The sequence below is a fragment of the Suillus bovinus genome, assembly GCF_016758785.1.
Source record: "Suillus bovinus strain UH-Sbo-P2 chromosome Unknown EDB93scaffold_29, whole genome shotgun sequence".
NCBI lineage: Eukaryota > Fungi > Basidiomycota > Agaricomycetes > Boletales > Suillaceae > Suillus > Suillus bovinus.
Genome location: NW_024542085.1, coordinates 114,485 through 140,893, shown reverse-complemented (window position 1 = coordinate 140,893; position 26,409 = coordinate 114,485). Strand labels below are relative to the sequence as shown.

At 47.5% G+C, this 26,409-nt stretch overlaps 8 protein-coding genes across 8 annotated transcripts; 2 read left to right on the top strand and 6 right to left on the bottom strand.

The window, feature by feature from the left end:
- The first annotated feature begins 165 nt into the window (after positions 1–165).
- On the top strand, positions 166–1,789 carry EDB93DRAFT_413559 (TPR-like protein). The gene is made up of 2 exons (XM_041456294.1): positions 166–170; positions 229–1,789. The coding sequence occupies exon 2, from the start codon at positions 325–327 to the stop codon at positions 1,654–1,656; it is 1,332 nt and encodes a 443-aa protein (XP_041307530.1). The 5' UTR covers positions 166–170; positions 229–324; the 3' UTR covers positions 1,657–1,789.
- A 4,608-nt stretch (positions 1,790–6,397) lies between these two features.
- On the bottom strand, positions 6,398–7,513 carry EDB93DRAFT_413402 (uncharacterized protein). The gene is made up of 3 exons (XM_041456293.1): positions 7,461–7,513; positions 7,250–7,411; positions 6,398–7,202 (listed from the first exon to the last, which is right to left on the bottom strand). Exons 2-3 carry the CDS (start codon positions 7,370–7,372, stop codon positions 6,816–6,818), a joined length of 510 nt encoding a protein of 169 aa, XP_041307529.1. The 5' UTR covers positions 7,373–7,411; positions 7,461–7,513; the 3' UTR covers positions 6,398–6,815.
- Positions 7,514–8,655: 1,142 nt separating this feature from the next.
- On the bottom strand, positions 8,656–9,568 carry EDB93DRAFT_1104095 (uncharacterized protein; the record flags this gene model as incomplete). Its single annotated transcript, XM_041447390.1, has 4 exons — positions 8,656–8,712; positions 8,909–9,114; positions 9,355–9,372; positions 9,418–9,568. 4 exons carry the CDS (start codon positions 9,566–9,568, stop codon positions 8,656–8,658), a joined length of 432 nt encoding a protein of 143 aa, XP_041307528.1.
- Positions 9,569–13,329: 3,761 nt separating this feature from the next.
- On the bottom strand, positions 13,330–14,204 carry EDB93DRAFT_413134 (uncharacterized protein). Its single transcript, XM_041456292.1, has one exon. The coding sequence runs from the start codon at positions 14,143–14,145 to the stop codon at positions 13,633–13,635; it is 513 nt and encodes a 170-aa protein (XP_041307527.1). The 5' UTR covers positions 14,146–14,204; the 3' UTR covers positions 13,330–13,632.
- Positions 14,205–14,516: 312 nt separating this feature from the next.
- Positions 14,517–16,740, bottom strand: EDB93DRAFT_1104094 (uncharacterized protein; the record flags this gene model as incomplete). The annotated part of the gene is made up of 10 exons (XM_041447389.1): positions 14,517–14,603; positions 14,656–14,928; positions 14,955–15,012; positions 15,075–15,352; positions 15,405–15,424; positions 15,470–15,651; positions 15,709–15,875; positions 15,924–16,006; positions 16,080–16,416; positions 16,474–16,740. 10 exons carry the CDS (start codon positions 16,738–16,740, stop codon positions 14,517–14,519), a joined length of 1,752 nt encoding a protein of 583 aa, XP_041307526.1.
- A 1,055-nt stretch (positions 16,741–17,795) lies between these two features.
- Positions 17,796–20,346, top strand: EDB93DRAFT_1337362 (uncharacterized protein; the record flags this gene model as incomplete). The annotated part of the gene is made up of 11 exons (XM_041455361.1): positions 17,796–18,017; positions 18,142–18,290; positions 18,362–18,501; positions 18,690–18,747; positions 18,805–18,853; positions 18,917–18,972; positions 19,044–19,123; positions 19,162–19,480; positions 19,592–20,035; positions 20,152–20,268; positions 20,325–20,346. The coding sequence occupies exons 2-11, from the start codon at positions 18,259–18,261 to the stop codon at positions 20,344–20,346; spliced, it is 1,317 nt and encodes a 438-aa protein (XP_041307525.1). The 5' UTR covers positions 17,796–18,017; positions 18,142–18,258.
- A 279-nt stretch (positions 20,347–20,625) lies between these two features.
- EDB93DRAFT_1250560 (uncharacterized protein) lies at positions 20,626–22,847 on the bottom strand (the record flags this gene model as incomplete). The annotated part of the gene is made up of 9 exons (XM_041453030.1): positions 20,626–20,712; positions 20,768–21,040; positions 21,185–21,454; positions 21,507–21,526; positions 21,582–21,763; positions 21,819–21,985; positions 22,034–22,116; positions 22,192–22,528; positions 22,581–22,847. 9 exons carry the CDS (start codon positions 22,845–22,847, stop codon positions 20,626–20,628), a joined length of 1,686 nt encoding a protein of 561 aa, XP_041307524.1.
- Positions 22,848–23,873: 1,026 nt separating this feature from the next.
- On the bottom strand, positions 23,874–26,094 carry EDB93DRAFT_1250559 (uncharacterized protein; the record flags this gene model as incomplete). Its single annotated transcript, XM_041453029.1, has 9 exons — positions 23,874–23,966; positions 24,018–24,290; positions 24,434–24,700; positions 24,752–24,771; positions 24,827–25,008; positions 25,065–25,228; positions 25,278–25,360; positions 25,437–25,773; positions 25,828–26,094. 9 exons carry the CDS (start codon positions 26,092–26,094, stop codon positions 23,874–23,876), a joined length of 1,686 nt encoding a protein of 561 aa, XP_041307523.1.
- Between the last annotated feature and the right edge of the window lie 315 nt (positions 26,095–26,409).

Here is a 26,409-nt window from a genome sequence, read left to right as displayed (position 1 = left end):
GCTGGCTGTTCCCTTATGGTGCTATAATTTATGGTTATGTGTATCCAAGCGATGCGACTGGTGAGTTTGAGCGAGAACAAGCGTACGTAAGAGTACAGGTCCAAGGAGCTTGCAGTGTGCACAGGTTTCCGCTACTTCATCGCAACCAAGTTCGTTGCTCTGATTTTTATGTGCGTGCGCATTGCGATTCATACTTATCTACCTGGACTTTGCTAATGAAAGGCGCAGATAACTTGTCATCTTCTTGCGCCCACTTGCGCTATTCAGCTCCATCCACCCCGTGTTCCTGACAGTCCTCGTGTAACTTAGTTGTGGTGTTACAGCATGACAGACGATGTGGAACAGTGTCGAGCGGCATTGAACAGATACCCTCTCGGCCATTCTGATCGACCACAGTCTCTCAACAATCTTGCCATCTGCCTTCGAAACAGATTCATGCAGCAAGGCGCCCCATCTGACATTGATGAGTCCATAGAGCTCCATCGGGCTGCACTACTCCTTCGTCCTCCCGGACATTCTGATCGACCAAAGTCTCTCAACAATCTCGCCGTCAGCCTTCTAAACAGATTCACTCAGCAGGGTATCCTGTCTGACCTTGATGAATGCATCGAGCTACATAGGGCTGCACTACTACTTCGTCCTCCCGGTCATTGTGATCGATCACATTCTCTCAACAATCTTGCTGTTAGCCTTCAAGACAGATTCACTCAGCGGGGTGTTCTGTCTGATCTTGATGAGTCCATCGAGCTACATAGGGCTGCACTACTCCTTCGCCTCCCCGGTCATGCCAATCGACCACATACTCTCAACAATCTCGCCAACAGCCTTGGGAACAGATTCAGTCAGCAGGGCGTCCCGTCTGACCTTGATGAGTGCATTGAGCTCCATCGAGCTGCGCTACTCCTTCGTCCCCTTGGTCATTCGGATCGACCATACACTCTCAACAATCTCGCCAACAGCCTTCGAGATAGATTCATTCATCGGGGTGTCATGTCTGACCTTGATGATTCTATCGAGCTTCATCGTGCTGCACTACTACTTCGTCCTCCCGGTTATCCTGATCAATCGCACTCTCTCCACAATCTCGCCGCCAGCCTTCAAGACAGATTCACTCATCGGGGCGTCCTGTCTGACCTTGATGAGTGCATCGAACTCAATCGGGCTGCACTACTCCTTTGTCCCCCCGGTCATTCTGGTCGATCGAACACTCTCAACAATCTTGCCAACAGCATTGGGAACAGATTCAGTCAGCGGGGCGTCCCGTCTGACCTTGATGAGTGCATCGAGCTCCATCGAGCTGCACTACTCCTTCGTCCCCTCGGTCATTCAGATCGATCACACTCTCTCCACAATCTCGCCGTCAGCCTTCGAGACAGATTCACTCAGCGGGGCGTCCCATCTGACCTTGACGAGTCCATTGAGCTCGATCGGGCTGCACTACTCCTTCGTCCCCCCGGTCATCCTCTTCGATCGTCTTCTTTCAACAACCTCGCCAGCAGCCTTCAAGAAAGATTCGCCAAGTGGGGCGTACCGTCTGACCTTGATGAGGGCGTCGAGTTTCTTCGGGCTGCACTACTACTTCATCCTCCAGGTCATTCTAATCGATCGCAGTCTCTCCATGATCTCGCTGAAAGCCTTCGAGAGAGATTCATGTAGCATGGGGTCCAGCTTGACCTTGATGAGTCCATCGAACTCAATCGGGCTGCACTACTCCTTCTTCCTGCCGGCCATTCTCTTCGATCGTTAGCTCTCAGCAGTCTTGCCAACAGCCTTCAAGACAGATTCAAGCAGCGAGGCGTCCCATCTGACCTCGATGAAACATTTAGCCTGTTCTCACAACTCTCTCGCATATCTTGTGCAGTGACGACTGCCACCCTGTGAACGTCTAGACCATGTTCTCGTGCGCGAATCGATCCTAATCGATGTTCGTTTATGATTGCAGTCAGCGAAGTCAAGAACATCAAATGTCGTCCGACGCCGTCACTGGATTGTCTTGCAGTGCCATTTTTTTTGTAATTCCTACGTACTATACTACGTGCTTGTGCCTTCAACCAGATGCTATGATATCTGCAACATGCCAGCAGATCTTTCCAGTTAATAATGTCTATGAGCAATTAATGGTGTGGAATCCCATACTCTTTGGATGGCAGACTGAGATAGGTTCACTGAAGAGGCGATCATCTATTTCGGTGAGTTCCGCTCGTAGTACTTTACTACACTGATCATGTTCTCCGCTACATACTACTAGCGTAGTACTTGCACATGTGTCCACTGATCGGACATACGCCTCGAATCACAACAGGAACAACTTCCAGAACATTCGCATTTCTAACCAGCTGTCAACTTGGTATCAAATGTGCTCAACATCTTGGGGTGTCCGTATGAATTGAAACTTTTTACATGGTTACTCAATTTAATGGCTACAGCTGTACATAACCTATTTGGTATGCTGGGCAAGAATCGGATCGTTGCACTCATGATCAACGATTTACCGCTTGACACGATAACGGCTTACCCGACATACTCGTGCGCACATAGTATAGTAAGCATATATACTAGTCCATACTTATACTTACGAATTTATATACTACAGGCACATATATTATAGGCGATAACCAGAATCAGCTTTTCTGCTTACCTTGTGCTTATCTAGATCTTGTCGGACGTTTTCAAAACAATTAGAGTCAACATTCGAAGGAGAGAGTGGTATAAGGGACATAGTAGGTGTGTTTTTTTTATTAGGTGCAGTACTTATGAATTATGATTGTTCAATATGCAGGCTCATGTCCGTCACGGCGATTCAGCAGGAGTAACATTTACTGACGCTGCGTGGTGGACTGATATGTACAGCAGTATATATCATTATCCGTGCACGTCTCATCTAGCATTTCCCAATCAAACGAAAATCACGCCCGCTTGATGTTTTTCTGACGGTGCCACGATCAAACTCTAGAAATCACTAGTAACCCGCTCGTCAGTACCAACGGCCATATTGCAGCGATATGAAAGCAGAAACACAACTCACTGTGCAGAAAGGAAATATCTGCCATGCAGGTGAGTCATATCATGAAGTCCAAACCATCGATACTCACGCAAATCCCCCAAGTGCAGTCGTTGCAATTGTTGTCAATCCAGCAAAAGACGGGACAGTCCTTGGCATCAGCCTCAACTAGCGTGGCGGAGCTTGATAGCACCAACGCAGCAACGGTGGCGAGGACAATCGCAAAGGAGAAACGCATTATGTATGAAGATTTTGATATGGAAATTTGAAAGGTTAGTAGGAAGACGGCGGCTTGCTTTTATATGCTGAATCGCGTTCCTTATGCTGTTTGGAAGAGCCTATCCGTCCATAGTCCACCATAATTCCCTCAATAGCCTCTCATTCGACCATATAATATATGATACATGCGATGCCAGCAGACTGTCATTTGGCAATTTGGTTATGGATTCAGCCATCAAAAAATATCTCCGTGGGTGAATCTGAACGTCAAATCCCGCTACCCGCATGCATGATGCAAGATGATTGAAAGAAAGACCTCTCGATCCCAGAATATCCACTCCCATCCGAACATCCAAACCCTATTTGTGCCAGCACAGCCATCGTTCCCATGCACCACGTCGGAATCAAATAAATACTCATATCCCACACGCCCCCACTGCGTGGAGCCACCTTGCACACAACGCTAAGGATAATCTAAAATATATCAGCACTCGCAGCTGCTGGATCGGTGTCAATTGTGTCCACCCTGGTGCATATTTGCAATCTGTTGGCGTGCCCTCCTTTTCACTTACAAGTGGCCCTTCCGTTGTATTCCACGACACTATCAGTTGTACATAACTACTGCCCGCACCTTCCATGGCTTACTCGGGTTTCAAATGCGTTGGGGTGTCAACATGAGAGCAAACACTATTGGAAATACGACAGTTACATTACTTTGCCTGACGTCGGTGACTTATCTGTCGTCGTTTTTACTTGTGGAGCTAATACAGCTTCCGAGAAATTGACGCACCTGAACAAACACCAGAATGCTTAGTGATGTTTACTGTACCCAGATTTCCTCCCCGTCGACTGGATCTCAAATAAATGGTACACGAGTACGAATAAAAGCTCTACATTGTCGATTCGTTGAAGTCCGACTGCTCAACAATCTAGAATACCATTGTATCGCATTTTATTTTCATCCTTCGAGTTACCGCTCAAGCTGAATGGTGAATATTTGAATCGCACAGTTTCCTTTGAGACTAGCTTAGGCAACTACTTTCAAGCTTATCTGGTGCAAATAATAATGTTCATCTGCCTGCTTTTGTAGTGGAATGACATAAGTGTGACAATAAAAAGCAATGACCGACTCGGGAGGTCACTGCTTGTGTTAAATAAATAGCACGACGCATCCTCGAACAAATTTCTCCTCCCTGCAGGCCACTCAACAATTATGTCACTACACATTACTGCTAGTTGATACATGTGCACCCTCCTGGAAGATAATCGAATCCATGCTTATTTCTGCATCGGAGTCGGCCACAAGTTCGGCGTGATATTCTCGAACGCTAAGGATGAGACGTGGTCCCAACACAAACATCTGCAGGACTAATAAAACTTGAAAAGCATCATCGGATGTCAGAACTCCCGTAGAATCTAATTGCTACAGAAACGATGAGCAGTAGTTACAAGCAAATATCAGCGAAAGATCAACATACCATGAGTGAAGATACATTAAAGAACTCGAAGCAAGTGACACCAAAAAAGCTAACACATGCAGTATTTGAGCAGAAAAAATGGCCACATTCACATTACAAGCTCACCATGCGAAATAAAGCACGTGATATTTTATCAGGACTCTGAAACAGTTCCCGATGGCCAATCCCGTCGATGGGCCGAATCGTCGCAGGTCACGGAAGTGTTTTGCGGCAATCCAAACTGCAAGACACAGCACGAGGACCTCCCAAACAGTGTAGAGCATCCAATACATTGAAAACAGCAACAGGACGTCCCCTTCATATTGATAATTGCACATATACGTGCCAGAGAGTATCAACTCCTCTGGGTTCGTCCAATAAGCCGTGTTCTTTCAAGTCAACCAACGGTAAAGCTTACCCCATACAACATCCTTGACTGCTATTGGCGCGATTACTCCACCGGCAATGATAACAACCAGATAGATAGTAGCAAGAAAGATGAGCATCATTCTAGATCCCTGATACATGGCATGTAGGCGAGCAATCATGATGACTGGCATCGTGTTTCAATCGAATCAATATCGCAGAGGTATTTCAGCTAGGTAACTCACCGCACAACATAGCATATACGACCACCCCTATCCCATTCCGTGCGTAGTACACAATGTTGCCTGAAACACCCAGTAAGTGAAAAGCTCTTGTACTAGTATCAAAAGCTATGACTCACACCTATTGTCATTATGTTGAGCCAAGTTCAATGGTCAGAATCTCACTCACCCCTACAAATTAGCGTACTCATTAGATAGGAATGAGATGATTGTGGAATACTCACTGCATCTGTTAAGGAGACCGACGGCATATTTTCTGTGTGTCGCTGGTCAGAATACTTGAACACAGCACATACGAGACATACCCAAAACATTAACACTAATTGTGAGAGATGAACTATTAGCACAATATCAATTTCTTGACCTCGACACGTACATAAGATATGGTATTTTAATATAGCGTATCTAGAACATTGGAGAGTCAGAACAATTTGCCAACCATCATATAGCACAATATGAAGTACGAACAGCCAAGTACAGCACAGTCATGAGAGACCAGCCTTGCCTCTGTCGTGAATTAATTGTATTCTCCTGCTTTTCTTCTGATACGGGGATCTTGTCACTCACCCAGACCAGTTCAATCTATGATGCCTTTCTTAGCAAGTTGGATGCTCCGGCGATAATATCGACCTACCTCTTGTCCTATTGTTAGTGCTGGAGATATCATGAGAATATCAGCGGTTTTTGAACAATGTCCCGCTCACCAGAATCGTATACCACCAAGACGCCGGCGGCAACTGCAAAACTGCGAGTCAATGTTAGAATTAGACGTCTTGATACTACGAACCCATCCAATAGCTGAAAGTGATATTTGAATCGATTACTGGCCACCAACTGGGATCGTTGAAGACTACAGTCATATTTGAGCGGTGGGTGAGAGCGAGTGGGGAATGCGGTGTCACATCACGATACTTAATGTACCGCTATCAGGGCTCCTTTGCCAAAATTTACATGATGGCATCATGGAGTGGGCATTTGATCCTGCTTTGATTGGGTGAAGTAGTAAGTATTCCGGTGTGCCGTTGATTAGCGCCACGACTTACATAGTACTAAGATAGACCGCAGTCGTTGGTGGTACTAGCAACCAGGAGTAATTTATGTAGGGCCATCGATCTAGTATCTACTACACCGTGACCTAATACCGTGACAGAGGCGCCACAGCCACCGGAATATTCCGGCATCTATGCTGTCAGTTCCCCGCATTCATTTTTCCCTAACCACGTCCTTGCTTGAATAAATCTTTCTTCATACCTACTCACCATTGCAGACCCCATACGGCACGATCGAATTCGTAAGCAGGTGTCCCACATTCCCGGAGCGGCTGCACCACAGCCCGACCTAGCTAGTAAATGGTGTCAGCGACTTGAGCTATAGGGTTAGGGATAAAATTAATCGACAAATTATTAGCCTGCTTTTTAGCCAGGCGGCTCTTGGGGAGTTATTAACTAGCGGATTATTAGCCACTTTTTAGCAAGTCACGTGACGTTGTGTTTAGCGGGCAAAAACATTGCTAATGACCTAGCTAGCCGCTCATGGATCCCATTCTTCCGGCCAGTCGTTATCGACGTTATCATTCCCCTCGATCTCAACCTCAGCTGTGACTTTGCCTTTTCCCTTGTCTTTGTGTGTGCCACCAGGACTTACCTCCGCCAATACAGCCAACAATCTCTCTGCACTGAGATCTATCTCAGATTCGACGTTGAAATCAGCATCATTGCATGCGGTGAAACTCTCTTCCGCATTGTCCAACCAAGAACTGGACTCATCATCTTCGATTTCTTCATCTCCTCCAGCACTTTCGGTCGACAACAAGCTGTTCCTCGTATCATGGTGCTGTTTGCCTACTTTCGGTCCGGACCCAAACAGTTGGGCGTCGAGGCCATAAAAATTGATGCTCGGACGCTCTGGATGTTTGGACTATGCTTGTGTGAGTGTGAGCCAAAGAAACTTGGGGGTTTACTTACAGTAGAATCATACATGTACCACTGCCGGATCTGTGTCATGTTCACAAGTGTACTAACATTTTGACGATTTCGCAGCGCAGAGTTCATCCGCGTGAATACTGACATTGTGCGCTCTTCTGGCATTGAGCTTGGTCGGACGGAAAATACCTTGACAGCGAGGGTCTTTACCGGAGTGAGCAAACCAGATTGTGTATACAACAAATGGACTGACCGCGAGGATATTTCCCTCAGGAATTCTTGTTAAGTGCGTTCACCATGACAGTGTTGATTGACCATCTTCGAGGGGGGTATCAAATGGATACTGTCCATGTGCGTAACGTTCAAATTGCCGAAGGAACGATTGCTGAGCCTCATGACTAGTTAGTTTTTTGAGAATCACATTCTCTTTTGATTGACTCCATTGGGATTGGTAATGAAGATAGGAGTGCGTGACCAGTTGGGATGGGGTGTGGGGGTTCCAAGCAGAAGTATTGCTCAATGTTCGGCAGGTTAGCCTGAGGGATGGAAGTGATAGATGGAATCGCAAATTTGATGAATGCAGAGATGGGAAGGTCTGAGGGAGGGAAAAGTGTTGCAGTCAGGGACTCCGGAATGTCGGAGTACATCAGTGTCCCAGAAGTATACTCACTGGAACGCTCAGTGTCGTCGTGCAGCTCGATGACATCCATGGTGATACCTTGCATGGGTTCAAGGTTGAAAATTTGACAGAACTTAGGACCTAAGGATTATCATTGAACGCGCAGGCTTGCACCAATTAGAAAATTTGAAATAAATATATGGTAACTAGTTCATTATATGTCAGGAATTTAGCCTTCCGACACGATTCCTGACCTGAATCACCTGATTGACAATGTACCTCTGATATATGACGCACAGGCAGCCATGGGCAGTTCTTAGCATTATTAGCATGGTGATTTTTGGGATTGAATTATTAGCGTGTTATTAGCTTGCTAATATCTCGCTAATTAGCACCCGGCTAATAAGCAACGAGTTTTCTCCCGAACCCTATTGAGCTAGACGAAGCTGGAGCACCAGCGCCTCCACCGATGATGTGCATACTTGTCGGCATACATGGCGATCAACTCTTGTTGACAAGGAGACTAGTGCAGAAAGATGTGACTGAGGACAATTGTTCTCACTTCCAAAACTTGTAGGTAAGCTTCGAGAATAACTCGGGTCGGCGGCACTGGAATGTTGATCATCCGTAAATAAAGGCAGAGGTGGGTGAATCAACGCGTCATCTTCGGGTACCTGCTGCTTTATTAGAGAATGTAGAATATTAAACGCACGTCGGTCGGCTTACTCTGACGGTTCGGGACGATCCCTGAGTCTAGCTGCAGTTGTTTGTAGTCTACGCGCCAATCCCGTGTTGGGATCAGGAGAGCGGCAAGGTCATCTTTCGTAACTCAGCACACAGGATTTCCGCACCCGGGCCCAAGACGAATATAAGGGTTTGGACATTTCTTCAGAAATTGAAAATTAAAACAGCATTAAACTGGTCGTGCACCTAATTGCTTGAACTTGAAACTGGCCCGGTGATCCGACACCTGCTACAACAAGTTTCGAACTCTGGCCCTTTCCTCTAGTTCGGCTTTGATTCTTCCATCGGACTCGCCGGAAATGTGATCTCCACTGTCACGAAAGCGACTGCCAGCTCACCGCCTTGATATGCCCCTTCCAAACACCTTCGATCTTTTCATTAATAGCACCCCGCCGCTGAATACATCTCCGCCTTTCCTTGCGCACGCTCTTCCTATCTGGTGAGAGCGCCAGTGTACACTGCATATGTGCTGCCGCCATCCCCTTCCCTGGCTTCCCAAGGTTCCTCAACAATAAGACCTCTGCTGCAGTTCCACTACCGCATCCTGACGATGTAGATGTTATCGTACAATAAAACGAAATTCCAATTCTTGTTCACATGTCCCTCAAATATGTACTTTATATTCCGGAATTAGTCCTTTGTCTTATGCTGGGGTCGAACGAAAATCACGCCCACTTGATGTTTTTCTGACGGTGCCACGATCAAACTCCAGAAATCACTAGTAACCCGCTCGTCAGTACCAACGGCCATATTGCACCGATATGAAAGCAGAAACACAACTCACTGTGCAGAAAGGAAATTTCTGCCATACAGGTGAGTCATATTATGAAGTCCAAAACACCAATACTCACGCAAAGCCCCCAAGTGCAGTCGCTGCAATTGTTGTCGATCCAGCAAAAGGCGGGACAGTCCTTGGCGTCAGCGTCAACTGGCGTGGCGGAGCTTGATAGCGCCAACGCAGCAACGGTGGCGAGGACAATTGCAAAGGAGAAACGCATTGTGTATGAAGATTTTGATATGGAAATCTGAAAGGTTAGTAGGAAGACGGCGGCTTGCTTTTATATGCTGAATCGCGTTCCTTATGCTGTTTGGAAGAGCCTATCCGTCCATAGTCCACCATAATTCCCTCAATAGCCTCTCATTCGACCATATAATATATGATACATGCGATGCCAGCAGACTGTCATTTGGCAATTTGGTTATGGATTCAGCCATCAAAAAATATCTCCGTGGGTGAATCTGAACGTCAAATCCTGCTACCCGCATGCATGATGCATCATGATTGAAAGAAAGACCTCTCGATCCCAGAATATCTACTCCCATCCGAACGTCCCCCATTTGTGCCAGCATAGTCATCGTTCCCATGCACCACGTCGGAATCAAATAAATACTTATATCCCACACGCCCCCACTGTGTGGAGCCACCTTGCACACAACGCTAAGGATATCTAATCTAAAATATATCAGCACTCGTAGCTACTGGCTCGCTGTCAATTGTGTCCACCCTGCTGCATATTTGCAATCTGTTGGCGTGCCCTCCTTTTCACTTGCAAGTGGCCCTTCCTTTGTATTCCACGACACTATCAGTTGTACATGACTACTGCCCGCACCTTCCGTGGCTTACTCGGGTTTCAAATGCGTTGGGGTATCAACATGAGAGCAAACACTATTGGAAATACGACAGTTACATTACTTCGCCTGACGTCGGTGACTTAAGTATCTGTCATCATTTTTACTTGTGGAGCTAATACAGCTTCCGAGAAATTGACGCACCTGAACAAACACCAGAATGCTTAGTGATGTTTACTGTACCCAGATTTCCTCCCCGTCGACTGGATCTCAAATAAATGGTACACGAGTACGAATAAAAGCTCTACATTGTCGATTCGTTGAAGTCCGACTGCTCAACAATGTCAAGTATCACTGTCTCGCGTTTTCTTTCCATCCTTCGAGTTACCGCTCAAGCTGGATGGTGAATATCTGAATCGCAGTTTCCTTTGAGACTAGCTTAGGCAACTACTTTCAAATTTAGCTTCGGAGCAAATGAGGAGAAAGGTGGTGCAAATAATGATGTTCATCTGTCCGCTTTTGTAGTGAAATGACACGGGTGTGCCAATAAAAAGCAACGACCGACTCGGAAGGTCACTGCTTGTGTTAAATAAATAGCACGACGCATGCTCGACTAAATTTCTCCTCCCTGCAGGCCACTCAGCAATCATGTTCCTACACAGTGGTGCTAGTTGATACATGTATACGCTCCTGGAAGACAATCGAATTCATGCTTATTTCTGCGTCGGAGTCGGCCACGAGTTTGGCATGATATTCTCGAACGCTAAGAATGAGCCGTGGTCCCAACACAAACGCCTGCAGGACCGATAAAATTTGAAAAGCAATATCGAATATCTGAACTTCCATAGAATCAGATTCCTACACAAACGATGAGCAGTGGTTACCAGCAAATATCAGCGAAAGGTCAGCATACCTTGAGTGGAGATTCATTAGCAAGCTGAATACAAGTGACACCGACAGAGCTAACATGCGCAGAATTCGAGCAGAAAAGATGGCCAGATTCGCATTACAAGCTCACCTTGCAAAATAAAGCACGTGATATTTTATCAGGACTCTGAAACAATCCCCGATGGCCGATCCTGTCGATGGGCCAAATCGTCGCAGGTCACGGAAGTGTTTCGCGGCAATCCAGACTGCAAGACACAGAGCGAGGACTTCCCAAGCAGTGTAGAGCATCCAATACATTGAAAACAGAAGATGGGCGTCCCCTTCATATCGATAATTGCACATATACGTGCCAGAGAGTATCAACTCCTCTAGTGTTCATCCAATAAGCCGTGTTCTTCAAACCAACTAGTAAAGCTTACCCCGTACAACATCCTTGACTGATATTGGCATGATTATTCCACAGGCAATGGTAACAACCAAAAAGACGGTAACAAGGAAGATGAGCATCATTCTAGATCCCTGATACATGGCTTGTATGCGAGCAATCATGATGACTGGCATCGTGTTTCAATCGAGTCAATATCGCAGAGGTATTTCAGCTAGGTAACTCACCGCTCAACATGGCATATACGACCACCCCTATCCCATTCCGTGCGTAGTACACAATGTTGCCTGAAACACCCAGTAAGTGAAAAGCTCTCGTACTAGTATCAAAAGCTATGACTCACACCTATTGTCATTATGTTGAGCCAAGTTCAATGGTCAGAATCTCACTCACCCCTACAAATCAGCGTGCTCATTAGATAGGAATGAGATGATTGTGGGATACTCACTGCATCTGTCAGGGAGACAGGCGGCATATTTTCTGTGTGTCGCTTGTCAGAAGAATCGAACACAGCACATACAAGACATACCCAAAACATCAACACTAATCGTGAGAGATGAGACATTAGCACAGTATCAATAATTTATTGGCCTCAAGACATACACAAGATATGGTATTTCAATGTAGCGTACCTAGAACATTGCAGAGTCAACACAATTTGCCAATCATCCTATAGCACAACATGAGGTACGAACAACCAAATACAGCACAGTCATGAGGGACCAGCGTTGCTTCTGTTACAAATTCATTGCCTTTCTTCTGATGCGGGACTCTTGTAACTCACCCATATCAGTTCAATCTATGATGCCATTCTTTGTGAGTTGGTTGCTCTGGCGATAAAATCGACCTACCTCTTGTCCCAGTATTAGTACTGGAAATATTATAAGAATATCAGCGGTTCTCGAACAATGTCCCGCTCACCAGAATCATATACCACCAACACGCCAGCAGCAACTACAAGACTGCAAGTCAATGTTAGAACTAGACGCCTTGATACTACGAACTCGTCCAATAGCTGAAAGTGATATTTGAATCGATTACTGGCCACCAACTGGGATTATTTGGGACTACAGTCATATTTGAGCGGTGGGTGTGAGCGAGTGGGGGATGATGGTGTATCACGATACTTTCATGCTTAATGTACCGCTATGAGGTGCCAAAATTTGCATGATGGAGTGGACATTTGATTCCGCCCTGATTGGGTGGAGTAGTAAGTATTCTGGTGTGCAAAAGAAAAAGCCGTTGGATTTCATATTAGCGCCACCATCAATCTAATGCTGCCGGAGTATTCCGGCGTCCGGGTGTCTCACACTCCCGGAGCGGCTGCCAGTGCACCACAGCCCAACCTAGATGGTGTCGGCGACTCGAGCTAGACGAAGCTGGATTACACTCTCCGGATGCGCAACAACCCACCGATTAGCAAGTCCAACTCTACGTCATAGTACCAGAGAAGTCAAACAAGAAGCCGTGACAGAGTGGGTCGAAATATACCTCACCTTCAAGTTATCAGTCATATGGACGAGCTCTTGGTCGTCTCTTGCTTCGTTCTCAAGTCACCGACCAACTGATTGCTCTAGTGCAACAGAAAAGAGGGGTAAGGGCCCGAGCTACTAGTAATGGAAGATCCTGGGCATCTTGAAATCTTCCTTTCTCCAACCAATACATGAATAGCGGCGAGAAAGGACGCCATCACGGCTCAGGATTGGAGGGCACTGTGTAAATATATCATGATGTGGCAGGCCATGCAATGAGATAACTGTATGGTTTCGACAGGCGAAATAGTAAGCACAAGCACTTCCACTGACGATGTGCATACTTGTCAGCATACATGGCGATCAACTCTTATTGACAAGGAGACTAGTGCAGAAAGATGTAACTAAGGTCAATCATTCTCACTTGTAGGTACTCGAGACTAACTTGGGTCGCGTGTGGCGGCACTGGAATGTCGATCATCCGCAAATAAAGGCAGAGGTGGGTGAATAAACGCGTCACCCTCGGGTACATGTAGAATGCACGTTATTCGGCTTACTCTGACGATTCGGGATCTAGGTTTATATCTTTGAGTCTAGCCCCAAATCCCTTGTTAGGACCGAGGAGAGCGGCAAGGTCATTCTTCAGCCTAGCACACAGAGGACTTCTGCACAAGACGAATGTAAGGATTCGGACATTTCTCCAGAAATTGAAAACAGTGTTGAACTGGTCGTCATAATTGCTTGAAATTTAAACCGGTCCGACACCTGCTACAACAGGCTTCGAACTCCTCCAGTTCGGCTTTGATTCTTCCATCGGACTCGCCGGAAATGTGATCTCCACTGGGTAGTCACGAAAGCGACTGCCAGCGCACCGCCTTGATATGCCCCTTTCAAACACCTTCGATCTTTTCATTAATAGCACCCCACCGCTGAAAACCTCCGCCCTTCCTTCCGCACGCTCTTCCCATCCGGTGAAAGCGTCAGTGCACACTGCATATGTGTTGCCGCCATCCCCTTCCCTGGCTCCCCAAGGTTCCTCAACAATAAGATCTCTGCTGCAGTTCCACCACCGCATCCTGACGATGTAGACGTTGTCGTACAAGAAAACGAAATTCCAATCCTTGTTCACATGTCCCTCAAATACGTACTTTATATTCCGGAATTGGTCCTTTGTCTTATGCTGGGGTTGAGGATTCCTCGATGGTAGGCTCTGCAGAGGACTCAGACGCCATAGCTCGTTATTGTATAGTGTATGATGCATCAATGTAACTCGGACGTGGTCCGTGATCAATTATGAGGGCGAAAGCGCATCAGTTCTCACCAGGTTGGGTTTTATGTATCGTTCCATGAGGAGTCGAGGCACCACCATTTGAGCCTCGATTGAATGACCGTACCCGGTGCTAATGTGACAGTTTGTGGCTAGGTGTGGCAATCAGCTCGTTCAATACATGATAGTAGCCTCAAGGTTGCCTCGTGCCCTGACTACATAGTATAGGCTCCAAAATTCAAAAACAAATATACTGAAGGCACTATTATCACTATCAGTCCACAAATGATATGGCGAATACTACAAAATGACAATCTATCGAGGGTATCGAGAAAAACATACAGGAAACATATCTACGTGACGCTTCATAGTTTTGCTTTCACTGTTACTTCTTTTTCATACCCCTCAATCAATACCCGTCTTAACACCTTCCCAGTCGGTGACTTCGGAATCTACCCAAGGGCTCAGTCAACGTATCAAAAACAAGATGAGGAAAAGGCCCACCGTCTTCACAATCCCAATGCCCCCTCTCAACCACTTATACCGACTGAGGCGCTCCTGCACCCACGCATTAAGTCGTGTCACAACCTCTTTCTCACCCAACGCTGCACCCGCGGGAGACAACACGATCCATGCACGCGGGATGCGTTCGTCCGAGGTACGCCCACCCAAGATGCCCGCGACGCTCACATCAGTAATGAGTTTATCGGGCTGCGCCAAGATCGTATCCTCAATTTCGACGGGAGAGACTTGCATCCCTGAGATCTTGAGCGTGTCCTTAAGGACCGAGGTCAGTACAATACGAAACGAAACGAGTTGTGTAAATAGTCCGTGCAACTTGCCTTAATGCGGTCTTCGAAACTGCAAACAGGACAAGTCGACCTAGCATGAATAGGCATATCGTGCTCGTCGAATCGACTTACAAAAGCACCTCGTCCTCATCTATCCGGATCCGGTCGCCCGTGCGTACCCATCCATCGGCAAACGTTTCCCGAGTGGCCTTGTCGTTTCCTTTATATCCCAGTGCCACAGCGTTTCCGCGGACAAGAAGCTCGCCAGGCTCGTTCGGGCCTACCAGGGACCCATCGGGACGGACAACGCGGGCTTCGACACCTGGGCTGAGAATTCCAACAGAGCCAGGCTTGTTTTTGGCACGTCCACCGAGGATACCAGGGATGGGTTTTATGGCAATAGCCATTGTCTATCTCAGAAAACGATGTCAGCGAGCTGGAAGGAGCAGATAGATCACTTACAAATTCGGACATGCCGTAACCTGTAAAAATTAGTTTAAATAATAACACCAGGGTGGAGGACGCACCGTCAGTAATTCTTGGAATGTCTTTGAAACGGGCGCAAACCTGGTTGGCGAGCTGAGGCGGGAGATGTGCGGCGCCACACATGATTTCCTTCACCGAGTCCATATCAGTAGTTTTCGAGCGTGAATGATGAACGAGCTGGTGTAGAAGGGAGGGGACGAGTATTAGAGTCGTGATGCGGTATCTGCATACTCATAATGAGTGCCAGAAGTACTACAGGACACGATAAATATCCACTTACTTCGGGATGCTGTCAAAAAATTCATCGATGTTCCATTTTGGGAGCATGACAATGGTAGAAGGATTGAGGAAGCTTGAGAAACATGTCGTTCCAAGGCCGAAAGTGTGATAGAGCGGAAGGATACTGAAAATTACTTGTAGCCCATTAGGGGTATTCCATACTGGTGGCTAGCAGAGAAGTCAGGGAGACCAAGAAAGTAGCGTCGAAAGACGTACAGCTTGAGTTTTGGCTATTTCCATACCGTTTACCATTGTTGAAAGGATAGAAACAGTGATATTTCCGTGGGATGCCATGACGGCTGTACAATATAGTCAGACCTTGTGTGTTTCTGTGATTCGGAAACGAGACTAGTGACAAAAAGAGAAGCATACCTTTGGGAAGACCACTTGTTCCACTAGAATAGATCAGGTAGGCCAGAGTGTCCTTGGTGGCATGACGGACTGGCAAACGTGGAACACCATTTTTTCGAGCAGTGCAGACAAGCTGATCGTAGCTTGTATAGCCTTCATTCTCTCCCTCTAGAAGGTGGATCCGATCTGCTGGGAGACCTGAAGTCAAAGCGAGTGGGAGTAACGAAGGACTGGCAAAGATCCTAGTCGCCTGCGCTAGCGAATTAGCGTGATTGAACTCGTACGGCGTTGAATAGTGTGAGAACAGCACAAATGGAACGGTGATAGCCAATAGGGAATGCACCAAGGCTACGTAGTCCTGAAAAAATGTCCTTGTTAATTCACAGTTTCGACTGAACAATGAGATGCAACGCACTAGGCAGTTCTCACTCAGTATGCCTACAAGGTCTCCTTTCTCTGGACGAAGACCTAGGCCACCTTGCGTCATATCAGCACCCAATGCAGCAGCGCCATCGTGGACACGGTTGACAAACTCTCTGAACGAACGCCGTTGGCCAGTAGCCACATTCACAAACAATGTGAAATCTGGCCAATCCCGCTGGTCAGGTCGGTCCAAGAGCAGGTGGTGAACATTAGATTCTGAGACCTTTGGTAGGTCAGGGAAGAGCGACTTGTGGTACATACTTTGATAAGCGATGCCCGAGGCTTTATATTGAGAATATTAAGGGTCCTGTGACGGAACCAGACTTGTACGTTTGTGGTTATAAGTTGTCCGATTTATGAGCACCACCCGACTGGAATCGACTCTTGTCAATGAATTTACGGAACCAATATGGACCACGTAAAGTATTAACCGCCGGACTAGTAAGGCCGGTTTCAATGATGAACGATCTCCGAGTCTGTTTGGTATAAGTAGTCTTGGTCGATCCGCATTGAGCGAGGGACTTTGCCGAAATACCAACCGAAAGTTAAAGCAAGCGAACCGTATGATCGTTATCAAGGGTCGATGATATGATCAATGATCAGGATGATTGTATTAGCTGCATAGTGACCTTGCCGTACAATTGTGGTTGTTTGTATTGAGATCACCTACCAGTATTCAAAAGATCATTGCTTCTTGATGGGCCAATGCCCGTGAGATCGCTACTGGGGCGCGAGGATTCGGGAAATCAGACCACGCAAGGGTTAGATTAAATGAGGGTGTGACTCGAGTTGTGCACTCTTGCAGCGTAACCGTACATCCTTCAAATCCGTTGCTGATTCGTCCTCTTATTTCATTAGATTATTCAATTTCTCTGGAGTTGCGACAGAAGAGCAATACCTCTCACCGGGAAGATGCTCGTCACTAGTGTATCATGATGCTACATATGCTGTGACTCATCCTGGTCATGGGCACTGCGACTGCCAGAATGTCGATTTTTGGATCCATGATGAGTCACCGTGTCCACCTTGGCTAATGACACAAATTCTGTGATAGTGTTATAACGTTAGACTCGTGGGTCACGGCCGGTCACTAGCCGCCCAGTAGTTACGTCAGCGTAATACAGTATGGGTCCCACATGTCGTTATTTGACACCAGTTGAAGTTACAGTCGAGTTGCGCGTACGCTGCCAGTGGTAACCCTGTCCTAAGACTGATTATTACACAATGTACACAATAAGTTGTGATACGTGATAATAAGTACTCGAAATAGATAGAAAGGAAGGGCAGATGTGAATGGCATATGATAGAAAAACACCGAGACAATGCCAGGACGGTACCTCCAACTTGCTAGGGATATCATGAAACCTTTATGCAAGCTCACCTGTGACACGAGCCCCGACACTCCTCACGCACTCTCAGTCAAAGAGCCGTATCAAGTGACACCACCTCCGCCTTGTCATCGTCTGCACTACTCTCGGAACCAGAGCCGAGTGCGCTCGGTCTCCAATCCGCTGTTTCCACGCACGCCCAGCTTGTGTAAGCGAGATGCTTACTAGTCTAAGAGGGATTCAGAGTTAGCAATATGTGGATAAGCAGGCTAAAAAAACAAGAACAAACGGATGAAGAACAACTACTAAGCTTACATAATAAGTTCGGCTAGGTTTCGAGCCGTCGAACTTGCCGCAAGCCTCGATCTTGTCATCAAGGAGGTTTTCCAGGATCCAGGGCAGGATGACGGCAGGAAAGACACCAAACGGTCAGGGACTCCGTCACGCAAATGGACTTGACTCCGAGTCGGACCCCTGTCACGTAAGTTAAGTTGTAGTAACACCTGCGCATTGCGTGGCGATAAGACTTCTGATCAACTTACAACACTGTAGCTTCATCCAACGGCCCCACTGGCAGGACCGAAACATCCGAGACGCTCGCCGTTCCATCAAGAATGTTCCTTTTGTTCGACACCTTAACGTTGCCAAATCCACCAGCCTATCAGAAACACGCGGCATGGAAGCCTGTACAGGTTCGTACAGGTTTGATTGTACAGCACCCTGTCTCGTTAAAAAGTATAAAATACGCAGGTGCCAATGCTATTTTTCTCGTGTGTCTTGGCAGCACTAGGCACATATCGTACTATGAGGACACTTGAGGTGGTGTTTCAATTGTCGATTGCACCAAGGAACTGACATTTTCGGTTCCCAAATAACTTAGACTGTCGGTGTTCTACTATCCCAACAAACACTCGTCTCGAGTTGTTGTTTGCTCTCAGGTGAGTAACGAAGCCTCACCTGATGTTTGGTTCATAGTTGATTGATTTTAAGCTCAGGAACCTTTTTCAGCGCTACAAACTTGTCGGCAGAATTTTATCCGTGCAGGTATGTAAATTGCGTTGTATTACATTTTCTTCACTTAAATTTATTCACGTTTGTGACTAGTAGCGATCTGTCATGCTCGAGAATTTCGAAGACCGCCTCAATGAGTTTGACCGCGCTATGTAATGAACGACATCCCTATCCGCCTCATCCGCCTGTCAGATATAAGTTCGTTGGGCGTACTGACATGAAGAACCACTTTCGAAGATCTGTCCTTCAATGGGACACTTCTTACAGTTGGTATCCGAGGCCGTATCTTGCTCACAAGGTCAAGTACGCCATTCTGTCTCACTGATGGTTGGATGTGGGAGAACCGACTTATGAAGAGATGAAGGCCGGCGCAGCGACAGGCCCGGGATACGAGAAGCTGCTGAACTTCTGCGCAAAAGCCAGGGAGCATGGAATGGAATTTGCGTGGTCAGATACCTGTTGCATCGACAGAAACAGCAGTACAGAGCTCGACGAGTCAATTCGTTCCATGTTCCGGTGGTATCGCAATTCATACATCTGTATCGTCCATCTGGCACAAAGCATGATCGTCGAGGATATATTGGACGATGAATGGACGACGAGAGGCTGGACATTGCAAGAACTCCTTGCGCCCTGCCTCATCAAATTCTTCAACAAGCGGTGGATGCCCATGACGGATGATGACAAACCTTGGCAAGAGAAATAATTAATGGAGGTTCTGGAAAGAGCCACTGGCATTCCTCAAGATGATCTTCGCCGGTTTTATCCTAGTCCATCCAAGGTGGACGAACGGATGACCTGGGCAGCCAGACGCAAAACAACACGCGTCGAAGATGTGGCCAATTCCCTCGTGGATATTTTTGATGTCAGCCTGCAGATTGCGTACGGAGAAGGGGGAGACCGCGCATTCTGTAGGCTCATCGAGGCCATCATGCAGGCTGGCGATCCTTCTGTGCTCAACTGGAAAGGCGAGGCTGCGAAACATCACACTTCGCATGCTATTCCTCGATCACCACAGAGTTTCGTGGATCATCGAGAATTAAAGTTGACTAGTAGGCGACTGGAGATGACCATGACCGGCCTTGGCTTGCGAGTGCCTCTGGTGATACTCCCTCTCAACCTCCATTCGCTTACATATGATTACGTGTCCCGCGTTACACTCGACTGCCCGCTGTGTCCGACCAGTATGCTCTCGGCATTGTCAACTACTCACTCGTCAGTCATGGGTCATGCGAGATCCTAGGAATCAGGGGCAAGTCGGCCGGCTTCATCCTATTCCGGGTGCCTAGACATTCCTTACGCTCGACTTTACCACCATTATGTAAACCCAGATCAACTGACTTTGTCGGGCTCGGGAACGTCTCTTCCCGAAAGCAACACTTTGAACCGTGGATGCCTGTACGTCAGGAGGGCTTGGTCGAGGTTAACTTCCCGAACATACCGACTCAGTGAGTCAGCCTTTAACATCAGTCATAAGTACCTAGAAATCGTCTACTTGTGATAGTTTTGACGAGCAAGACCCATGAAACCTTCAATAGCTTAAATTGTTATTGCATATAGCCACTTATTTATCGTTGGATGAATTTTAATTCACATTTTACATCCACTCAATTCAACATGGATATCTTCTCCCTCAAGTCATGATTAGCACCTCCTGTCACACTATCTTCGAGTCGGTGTTATTTGATGTTAATTTATCTTCCACAGCAAGTACACAACACAATAGCAAGTCGCAGGGTGATCAACGACGACCCATCGGTCAAGGGCATTGAGAACACATATGAGAAATATACATACGTGATGCTTCACAGTTTGGCATTCGCTTTCGCATCTCTCTCATACCCCTCAACCAACACCCGTCTTAACACCTTTCCAGTTGGCGACTTCGGAATCTACCCAAAGGCTCAATCGACTCACCCCCAAAAAGAAAATAAGACAATAACCTACCGTCTCCACAATCCCAATGCCCCCTCTCAACCACTTATACCTACTCAGGCGCTCCTGCACCCACGCATTGAGTCGTGTCACAACCTCTTTCTCACCCAACGCTGCACCCGCAGGAGACAGCACAATCCATGCACGTGGGATGCGTTCGTCCGAGGTACGCCCACCCGAGACGCCCGCGACGCTCACATCAGTAATGAGATTGTCGGGCTGCGCCAGGATCGTATCCTCGATTTCGACAGGAGAAACTTGCATGCCCGAGATCTTGAGCGTATCCTGTAAGCACCAGGGTCAGTACAATACGAAACGAGTCACGTTTATGATTGGTGCAACTTGCCTTGGTGCGGTCTTCGAAGCTGCAAACAGGACCCCTAGCATGAGTGGGCATATCTTATTCATCAAATCAACTTACAAAAGCACCTCATCCTCATCGATCCTAATCTGATCGCCCGTGCGCAGCCATCCGTCGACAAACGTTTCTCGAGTGGCTTTCTCGTTTCCTTTGTATCCCAGCGCCATAGAGCCTCCGCGGACAAGAAGCTCGCCAGGCTCGTTCGGGCCTGCTAGGGATCCGTCTAGACGGACAACACGGGCTTCGACGCCAGGGACGAGAATTCCGGCAGAGCCAGGCTTGTTTTTCGCACGCCCATTGAGCATGCCAGGGATGGGCTTCATCGAGATGGCCATTGTCTATTTCAGACAATGATGTCAGCGGAAGCAGCAGATGAGGAGAATCACTTACAAATTCCGACATGCCATAACCTGTGAAGATTGACAGTAGCACCAGGGGTTTGCACGCGATACGTGGAAGACGCACCTTCGGTAACTCTTGGAATGTCTGGGAAACGGGCGCAAACCTGCGCGGCGAGCTGGGGCGGGAGGTACGCGGCACCGCTTCCGACTGATTTAACCGAGCTCATATCAGTAGTTTTGAAGCGTGAATGGTGAACGAGCTGGTGTAGAAGGGAGGGGACGAGAATCAGGGTCGTCATTCTGTATCTACGTACTCTAAATGAGTACTGGAGGTACCACATGACACGGTAGAAGCTCTTACTTCGGGACGCTGTCAAAGAATGTTTCGATGTCCCATTTCGGGAGCATGGCAGTTGTGGAGGGATTGAAGAAGTTGAAGAAACAAGACGTGCAAAAGCCGATAGAGTGATAGAGCGGAAGGACAGTGAAGACTACTTGTAACCCATCAGGGGTGTTCCATACTGATGGCTAGCAGAGAAGTCAGGGAGACCAAGAAGGTAGCGTCGAAAGACATACAGTCTGAACTTTAGCCATTTCCATACCGTTAACCATTGTTGAGAGGGTAATAGTAGCGATATTTCCATGGGATATCATGACGGCTGTACAATATAGTCAGACGGTGCATCTATCTTTCTCGATTCGAAAACGAGACCAGTGGTAAAACAGACGCATACCTTTGGGAAGACCGCTTGTTCCACTAGAATAGATCAGGTAGGCCAGGGTGTTCTTGGTGGCATGACGGATTGGTAAACGTGGGATACCATTCTTTCGAGCAGTGCAGACGAGCTGATCGTAGCTTGTATAGCCTTTATTCTCTCCCTCTAGAAGGTGGATCCGATCTGCTGGGAGACCTGAAGTCAAAGCGAGTGGAAGTAACGAAGGACTGGCAAAGATCCTAGTCGCCTGCGCAAGCGAATTGGCGTGTTTGAACTCGTGTGACGTTGAATAGGATGAGAAGAGCGCAAAGGGGACGGTGATAGCCAGTAGGGAATGCACCAAGGCTACATAGTCCTGAAAAAAGGCTCAATTCACAATCTCGACTGAACAATGAGATGCAACGCACTGGGCAGTTCTCGCTCAGAATGCCTACAAGATCTCCATTCTCTGGACAAAGCCCTAGACCACCTTGGGTTACATCAGCACCCAGCGCAGTAGCGCCATCACGAACACGCTCGACAAACTCCCTGAACGAACGCCGTTGGCCAGTAGCCACATTCACGAACAATGTGTAGTCTGACCACTCCCGCTGGTCAGGCCGGTTCAAAAGCAGGTGGTGAACGTTAGATTCTGGGACCTTTGGTAGGTCAGGGAAAAGAGACTTGTGATACATGCTTTAACAACCAGCACGGTGATATTGACAGTGGCTGAGAATATTCAAGGTCCTGTGACTGACCTGGCTTTTTATACGACAAGATAAAGCCAAACTTGTAACTTACGTTTGTGGTCAGAAGTTGTCCGGGTTACTAGCGCCATCAGACTAGCACCAACAGATTTTACTCAGCACAGACCATAGACGCTTGTGGCGGTTTGGAGCCGACCAACCAGAGTTGACGACTTTGGAATGCTAAAAGCGTCCCATTAACCCAAGAAAGAAAGAAAGAGAATTTCAGGCCGGTGGTACCGTCTCTTCGTGACACACGTGATTTCCCCCTCAACCACTTATACCGACTTCAATAGTCACTCCTCCCTGCTCGCGGGATCCCTTCATCCGAAGTACGCCCACCCGAAACACCTGCGACACCTGCATCGATTATCAGCTTGTTCAACTGCGCCAGAAGCATTTTCTCGATTTCGACATAGGAAACTTGCATCTTTGGAATTTTGAATGTGTCTTGTGCCACCTCAGGACAGTGTTAATAATGATATGTAGACACTGCGAGCTTGCCTTAAGCTTAAGTCGGTGCAGTCGTTATATAGTGATGAGCGTCATGGTGTCGGCTGTCGTCAAATTGACCAAAAGCAACCCGTCCTCTTCGATTGACACCTGGTCGTCCGTACACGGCCACCCGTCCACGAATGTCTCCCGCGTCGCCTTGACATCATCAGTGAACTGCTGAAGACCGAGAAGGACATATATTGCTATGGGTCATCACATTGTTTTCCTTGGCTTTATAGGTGAGATGATGCAGGCGGTTACGTGTCGAATTCCAAAGTCGGTGACTCGAAGAAATCAATTATGTTCACCGGAGATCATCAAGCTCAGTGAATTGCAATTATCATGATCCAGAGCGGAAGTGCACACGATTGCAATCATCTTCGCTTGCATGTTTCTGGATGCTGCACGTCGCAGTTGAAAGTACTCACTTGCACTCGAAATATCTTCTATTTAAAATTACAAAAAAGTACCGTTGTATCTTCACAATCTCGCCTTAGCCTGTACCTTCTCATCCCTTTCGTACTCATCCACCAGCAACCGCCTCAACACTTTTCCAGTTGGCGACTTTGGAATCTGCCAAAGCGTTCAGTCAACACAAGTGGAAAAGAAAGGGAACAACGCCACCGTCGTCACACAAGCGATTCCCCCCCTCAACCACTTATACCGACTTAGCCGCTCCTGCACCCATGCATCAAGCCGTCCCACGACCTCTTTCCCACCGAGCGCTACCCCTGCCGGGGAAAGCACGATCCATGCTCGCGGGACACGTTCGTCTGAGGTACGCCCGCCCGAAACACCTGCAACACATACATCGACGACTAGCTTGTCCGACTGCGCCAGAAGCGTGTTCTCGATTTCGACAAGGGAAACTTGCATCCCCGAAATTTTGAGTGTGTCCTGTAACGGCTCAGGACAACGTCAATAATGATACATAGATGGCACAAGCTTGCCTTGATGCGGTCCTCAAAGCTACAAAGGGTATGTTAGCATCGTGTGGTGATGAGCATGCCGGCTGTCGCCAAATTGACTCACAAAAGCACTCCGTCCTCATCAATCCGCATCCGGTCGCCCGTACGCAGCCACCCATCGACGAATGCCTCTTGTGTCGCCTTGATATTTCCTTTGTATCCAAGCACCATGGCGCCCCCGCGTACATAGATTTCACCCGCCTCGTTTGGACCCGCGAGAGATCCATCAGGACGGAGAATGCGAGCTTCAACACCAGAAAACAGCATTCCGACGGAGCCAGGTTTGTTCTTGGCCCGTCCATCGAGCATACCAGGCAGGGGTTTCATAGCTACCGCTATCTACCCCCGGGCAGTAAGATGGGGGGTTGTAATGAGTGGATGATCACTTACGAATTCGGACAAACCATAACCTGTATAAATGGGTTGTAGTACAATAATCAAGAAACAAGGGAGTGGGGAACGTACCTTCTGTAATTCTTTCCATGCCTGACAAGCGGGCGCAAAGCTGGGCGTCCAGTTGAGGTGGGAGGTGTGCAGCGCCACTGCTTATGTTTTTAATCGAGCTCAAATCGGCAGTTTCGAAGCGGGGATGGTGAACCACTTGGTGTATAAGCGATGGGACGAGGCCTACCGTCGTGATACAGTATCTAGTCGTGACACAAGTATATATATCAGTAACACAGTTGCCATCAATCGTACATACTTCGGGACACTGTCGAAAAATAAATTGATATCCCACTTCGGTAGTATGGCTACCGTGGAAGGTTGGAGGAAGTTGTAAAAACAGGTCGAGTAGAGGCCGTACGAGTGGTAGACAGGAAGGATGCAGAAGCGAACATCAAGCTCCTCAGGGGTGTTCCATACCGGCTGGTGGGGAGTTGAGATAACAAAAAAGTAACATCAGATGAATACATACCTCTTGGATTTTAGCCATTTCCGTAGCTTGTACCACCAGTCCTAGGAGGGCATGGATGATATTTCCATGGGATGCCATGACGGCTGTGTGACGAGGTCAGAAATGCTACATATGGTGTGCCCATGCTTCTGCGATAAAAACCAGAAAAGAGATACGTACCTTTGGGTAAACCGCTTGTTCCGCTGGAAAAAACCAGAAAGGCCAGAGTATCCTTATTAGCATAACGGACTGGCAGCCGTGGGATGTTATTCTTGCGAGCAGAGGAGACGAGCTGGTCGTAACTTGTGTAACCATCACGTTCTCCCTCTAGGATGTAGATCCGATCCTTGGGGAGGCCTGAGGTTAAGGCGAGTGGCAGCAATGAGGGACTGGAAAAAATCCTAGTTGCCTGCGCGAGGGAACTGATGGCTTCGAATTCGTGAGGTGTAGAATACGATGAGAACAGTGCAAATGGAACTGTGATAGCTAACAGCGAATGCACCAAAGCGATATATTCCTGACAAAATGAGGTTATTTCCTTACAGACTCAACGCAGGAAAATGCAACCCACTAGGGAGTTCTCGCTCAGAATGCCTACAAGATCTCCATTTTCTGGACAAAGACCCAGACCACCTTGCACCACATCGGCACCTAGTGCAGTAGCGCCATCGCGGACATGATCGACAAATTCCCTGAACGAACGCCGCTGGCCGGTAGCCGCATTGACGAACAATGTGTAATCTGGCCACTCTCGCTGCTCAGGCCGGTCGAAGAGAAAGTGGTGGATGTTTGATTCAGGGACCTTTGGCAGAGCAGGGAAGAGTGACTTGTAGTACATACTTGACCACCAATATGTTACGAGGCTTCAGCAGTGCTACGAGGATAAGAAAATGACCAGTGCGTTGTCCTAGGCCCTTCGTGCGGTAGATCGGAACTGCTTATGGTAGTCGCATCGTGGAAGTCAGGAATCTCGACTACTGAGGCTACTCCACGTAGAGGGAGTCTAGACTGTCTAGCCATTGTGACACGATGATTTTCATGTGCGCTCTTCTTGTTTCCTTGTTTTAATGTTGTGCAGTCGTTCTGTTATCAAAAACTGGTCGGAACGTCTTGTAACTCTGGGCAGACTGGGAAAGAGACAGTTACTATAAGT